At 32.9% G+C, this 5,558-nt stretch overlaps 1 protein-coding gene across 1 annotated transcript in view; it reads right to left on the reverse strand.

Annotated features, from left to right (window-relative positions):
- Positions 1-1,898: 1,898 nt before the first annotated feature.
- LOC107709722 (RNA polymerase I subunit F) overlaps positions 1,899-5,558 on the reverse strand; it is a 4,793-nt gene continuing 1,133 nt past the window's right edge. The window contains exons 2-4 of the mRNA XM_016514314.1: positions 5,046-5,187; positions 4,742-4,950; positions 1,899-2,378 (exon numbers count right to left, since the gene is read on the reverse strand). Of these exons, the coding sequence (XP_016369800.1) occupies positions 1,964-2,378; positions 4,742-4,950; positions 5,046-5,187 (766 nt within the window). The 3' untranslated portion in view covers positions 1,899-1,963. The remainder of the gene's footprint in view (positions 2,379-4,741; positions 4,951-5,045; positions 5,188-5,558) is intronic.

A 5,558-nucleotide genomic window follows, 5' to 3' on the forward strand; every position in this document is an offset into this window, starting at 1 on the left:
AGCAAACAGACATGCATTATGTGAAACACACCCACAATAAATCCAAGCAGAATACACTGAAAGAACAAAGAAAAAACAAACAGTATATAGCAAAATATATGAAAGCTAAAAAAAAATGTAAATGAAAACTTATTTCGTATATATTGCAAGTAATTTATAGTTTTAAGCCACTCCTCTTTTTCAGTTGAAATCCAATAAAAAAATGAATTTTAAATGACACACACTTGCAGCAACTTCAACAAATATATATTTGTGTAAATAAAACCTATCTATAATCAATATATGATTACAAAAAAAATCAACTCTTTGTTTTGCATAAAACACCTAACTTAATGTGATATTAAAAAGCAGGTATTACATTATTCATGAACATTGGTTTTAAGTAGTACACTCGCTTTGACGGCTTGATTAGGTTTTTAAATTATTAATTATTAAAAAAAAACTTAACTACATATTTAAAAAAAAAAACTTTTCAGGCATTTTAATTAGAATAAGTCAAAGTACCTTCCATAAACAAGCTAATGGAAAAAATAATTCAATTGCAATTCGATTATAACAGTTACATTTTAAATAATAATATAATTTATAATAATATATAACAAATATATATATATATATATATATATATACAATATGTAGCTACATTTAGCCTTTTATTACTTTTTAAACCAAGAAAAATGTCTGTATTTCCCTTTACAACCCATTGATGTTTCCCATGCTGCTTGTAGGAACTAAATGAGAACCAGTCCACCCCTAAGAAAGAGAAGCAGGAGTGGCTTTCGAAGCAGAAGGAGAACTTTCAGCACTACCAGGCAGAGGAGGAAGCCAACCTGCTCCGCCGGCAGCGGCAGTACCTGGAGCTGGAATGTCGGCGCTTTAAACGGCGAATCCTCATTGCAAAACACAATGTAGAGCAAGACCTTGTACGGGAGGTAACTTCACTTTTCCTCAAAGACATAACTAATGACTAGGGTTGTAATAGTATGCAAACATGACGGTTCGGTACGTACCTCAGTTTTGATGTCACGGTTCGGTATGGTTTCAGTACAGCAGGGGGGGAAAATTGCTTTAATTTATTTTTATCAAACAGTTGTTTACAGAACATTTCTGCTCTTTCTTTAAATAAATTTAATAAAAATGGATAAAAATCTACCTCAGCTTATGCTCTGATCTATAGGCAGCCCTTTTACTATAAGGTTACAATTAACAACTGAGCCCAAACTTTATATATATACATACATATATATATAATTTTAGTTTACAATTTGCATTAAATATAAATTTCAAATACTTTTTATTCATTATGATCACAGGTGCAATACCATCTTCATATTTTAGACTTTAGTATCCTTGAAAAATATCAAAATTTATGTGAATTCTTCATAATAGATTCAGACACAAAAATAGAACTGCATTGAAAGTAAAGGATAAATATTTTCAAAAACAGCAACAAAAAAAAATCATGTAAAAATATGAATTTTATATTTATAACATTAAATGTAAGGGAAAACCTCCAGTGTTATATTGAAACATTAAGAGCTGTTACAAGTTACCAGTTTTGTTTTTATTTGTCATCATTAGTGTTGAGACTGACTGTAATTAATGCAACGGTTTAAAATCTGATTAATAAACAGTGATGGGACAGTTTTAACTAAAATATTTAGCTATAAATGTCTCATCATATTGCTGTTGCCACCTTTTTATAATAGCTTATATCTTAAATTTTACCATAATCATAAAACATCTAAATGAGGGATTTCCCCCCATTTTAATTTCATTAGATAACTGTTTAATGAGGAGAATTTGGGAAAATTGAGAAATGCATGCTGCCCTCTACAGGTGGAAAAATAAAAATGTGCAAATACCCCAGAGGAAAAAACATTTATTATTATATTCTGTAAATATAAATCACACATAAAGTGTCTCAGTCGTTTATAGTTCATGAAACGGTCTGTGAGCGTAATCACTTGCTCTTTTTCTTCTTTTTGGCGGCCGGTGCGTGCTGCAGGCCGTCGTCGCTCTCGGCCGCTCTCGTTCTGCTGGTTTTATCGCTCACGTATCCGCTGGAGTCGCTCGTTGGGAGCTCAGAGGGCGAGATCTCATCCGCCTCCTGCCGTTTGTCTTTCTTCTTCTTCTTCTTCTCTTTGTGATGTCCGTTTGCACTGGAGTCTATCTCGGTTGTGTCGGCAGCGGTCTGCTGGTTTTCTGACGTTTGCTCCAGGCTGCTGTCGTTCAGAGACTCTTTCTCACGCTTGTCTTTCTTCTTCTTCTTCTTCTTGGGTTTTGGACTGTCGATCGTGTCTTCTGTGGATTCTGGTTCTGTAGCGGATTCTACAGTCGTTTCCTTTTGTTCGGCTTGGGCCACGAGCTCTTGCACTCTGAAAATCAATAAATGGTCATTAGTAAGGATACACTTATCTCCCAAATCAAGACTATTACAATACTTGGGCAAATCGATATGTATTGCTTTTTTTTTTAAAGAAAAATTGCGATTCTACAAGCATTGCAATGTGTAGCAATTTTTGTTTGCTTTTCTAACACTACATACAAGCTTTAGTTGACATATAAGAGGAGTCATTTTTACAAAAACAATTCATCACATCATTTGAAGCTTTATTTCAGAAGCATCAAACAGTAATCGACTACAAAATGGTCAATTCAAAACCCTGGACTTAATATTAAAAAAAAAAAAAACTTTCTGAAAATAAATAAAGTACTACATTAAGCTGTTCCTGCCATAAGAAAACAGTCAATTAAATAAGAAATTATTTTTTTACGGACACACAGAAACTGAAATTAAACTTTTCTTTTTGCTGGAAAACCGAAACCAAAATAAACTTTATTTAATAATTACTTAATAATCAACATCCAAATAAAACGGAGTTGTATATATAACATTTAAATTGCACACAAGGCAGTTTTTACATGAACTTTTCTTTAATAATATAAAGTCAATGCATCACCAGAGTGAAAATTAAACGCCACTGATTCTGTCAATTATTCTTTATAAACAAGGACTAAAATTAAACAATTTAATATGAATTATTATCGATTCTGGAATAAAAGAATCAATTTCAAAATCATAAACCAAAATAAACTTTTTTAAATAATCAATTACTTGATAATCAACATCCAAATAAAACGGAGTTGTACATATAACATTTAAATTGCACACAAGGCAGTTTTTACATGAACTTTTCTTTAATAATATAAAGTCAATGCATCACCAGAGTGAAAATTAAACGCCACTGATTCTGTCAATTATTCTTTATAAACAAGGACTAAAATTAAACAATTTAATATGAATTATTATCGATTCTGGAATAAAAGAATCAATTTCAAAATCATAAAAATATAGTGCTGGGCAACGATTAATCGCATCCAAAATAATTTTTTTTTTTTTTTTTTTACATAGTATATGTGTGTGTACTGTGAATATTTATTATGTATATATAAATACACACACGTGCATGTACATATTTCAGAAAAATATATTGTTTACATATTAAATATATTTATACTTTTTTTAAATATAAATATTAAATATATTTATATTTATATATACATGTAAATATTTTCTAAATATGTAATGTATGTGTGTGTATTTATATATATATATATATACATAATAAATATACACAGTACACACACATATACTATGTAAACAAAAAGTTTTATTTTGGATGTGATTAATCGTGATTAATCGTTGCCCAGCACTAAAATATATATAGATAGTTAAGTGAATCGATTTTTTTCCCACGCCTAATTATTAGTAAATGAAATCAAAATGACTGATTTAATGAAATGTCCATAATGTATTATTCTGGGAAAGAACTGGACACTTAATAAGATTAGGATCACCTGACTGATATTTAACATAGTGATGCAAAAAAATGCATTTTAATTTTCAGCCGAAATGGCTGAAACAAATAAATCATTATGAGGTTTTTAACTAAAATATGAGTCCATAATTCAAAATAACACTTACTCCAGTGAAAAAGTCCATCTCCTGTTGTCTCCCACATTTTTGTTTAGAATCGTTTTGGCTTGTAAACGGTGCTTGATCTGTGCAGATTTCTCTCCTGATTCAGACCAGACCACTTTTTCACTGGAGAAAGTGTTATTATGGATTATGGACTCGTATTTTAGCCGGAAGTAACAGTTTGAAGTTAAAAACATCTTAATAATGGATTTGTTTGGAGTGGAGTGGATTATTGTGATGTTTTTATCAGCTGTTTGGACTCTCATTCTGACGGCACCCATTCACTGCAGAGCATCCATTGCTGAGACACTGATGCAATGCTACATTTCTCCAAATCTGACGAAGAAACAAACTCATCTACATCTTGGATGGTCTGAGGGTGAACACATTCAGCAAATTCTCATTTTGGGTGAACTATTCCTTTAATATAAGGGCCTTTCGCACCGCTTTAGTTCCAGAACTAAATGTACAACACAACGTTTTAAATCATGGCGGGTGAGGGCATTTTCATACTCGTTTGGCCAATCAATGTCTACTTACGTCACGATTAGTACCAGTTGTGCTGGTTAGACCCTGCTCCGGAGTAGGACCTAATTTGGTTCTCGAAAAAGGCAGTCCGGTACTAAAATCGCACCCAGTTCCGGCGGTGCGAAAACGCCAAAAAGTGGGTAGTTCCACAATTAGTTCTGGTACAATGAAAAGGTTCCCGCGGTGCGAAAGGCTCTATAGTATGCAGCAAAAAGAAAGCGTTGACCGTACCTGCACTTCTCCAGCCGTCCCCTGATGAGCAGAACACCTGCAGCATCGGCGTCCAGCTGGAAGACCTCAAACTCCAGGCTTTGTCCGACACACAGTCCACAGTCCCTCCACTGCTCTGAGCTCAGCAGACTGGGCTTCACCACCGACCCGTTAAAGCAGCCGTGAACCAGACAGCCCACGTGACCCACTCCCATTTTATTAATCACACCCTGAGCGACACAAGACAAGAATAAGCACATATATGAACTCACTCATAACCAGGCACAGAACATGATCTCTAGCTCATGAAGATCTTGTGACGTACCACGAGCTTCGACCCTTTCTTTGGTTTGAAGAGCACGAACGACGCCTCGATGTTGAGGTGAATGAATCCTTGATCGTCATAAATATCTCCATGCTGTCCCACGACTTTAATGTTGTCATACGCCATAGGAACACCTTTCAGACTGCAAATCCACAGGACACGTCATATCATAATAATTTAAATCAATCAAATTAGTGAATAAAAATGTGATTAAAATACATAAAAGATATAGAAAAAGTAATAATCTAACATAATGGAAAATAAATATTTTCCAAATAACACAGCCCTGAAACTTGGGAAAAAAATGCCGATCTGCAAGATTTTTAACAATAAATAAATAATCAAAATTCAAGCTGTATACAAGCATCTAAAGTAACTGCACATAAAGCAATTTAAGTATGAAATATATCAACTTTTTAATGATATAATTATGAATTTAACAATATATATATATATATATATATATATATATATATATATATATATAGTAATCTATGCAACAATCTACTGTAT

This window comes from Sinocyclocheilus rhinocerous, unplaced genomic scaffold, assembly GCF_001515625.1.
Source record: "Sinocyclocheilus rhinocerous isolate Xijiao unplaced genomic scaffold, SAMN03320098_v1.1 scaffold2853, whole genome shotgun sequence".
Classification (NCBI taxonomy): Eukaryota; Metazoa; Chordata; class Actinopteri; order Cypriniformes; family Cyprinidae; genus Sinocyclocheilus; species Sinocyclocheilus rhinocerous.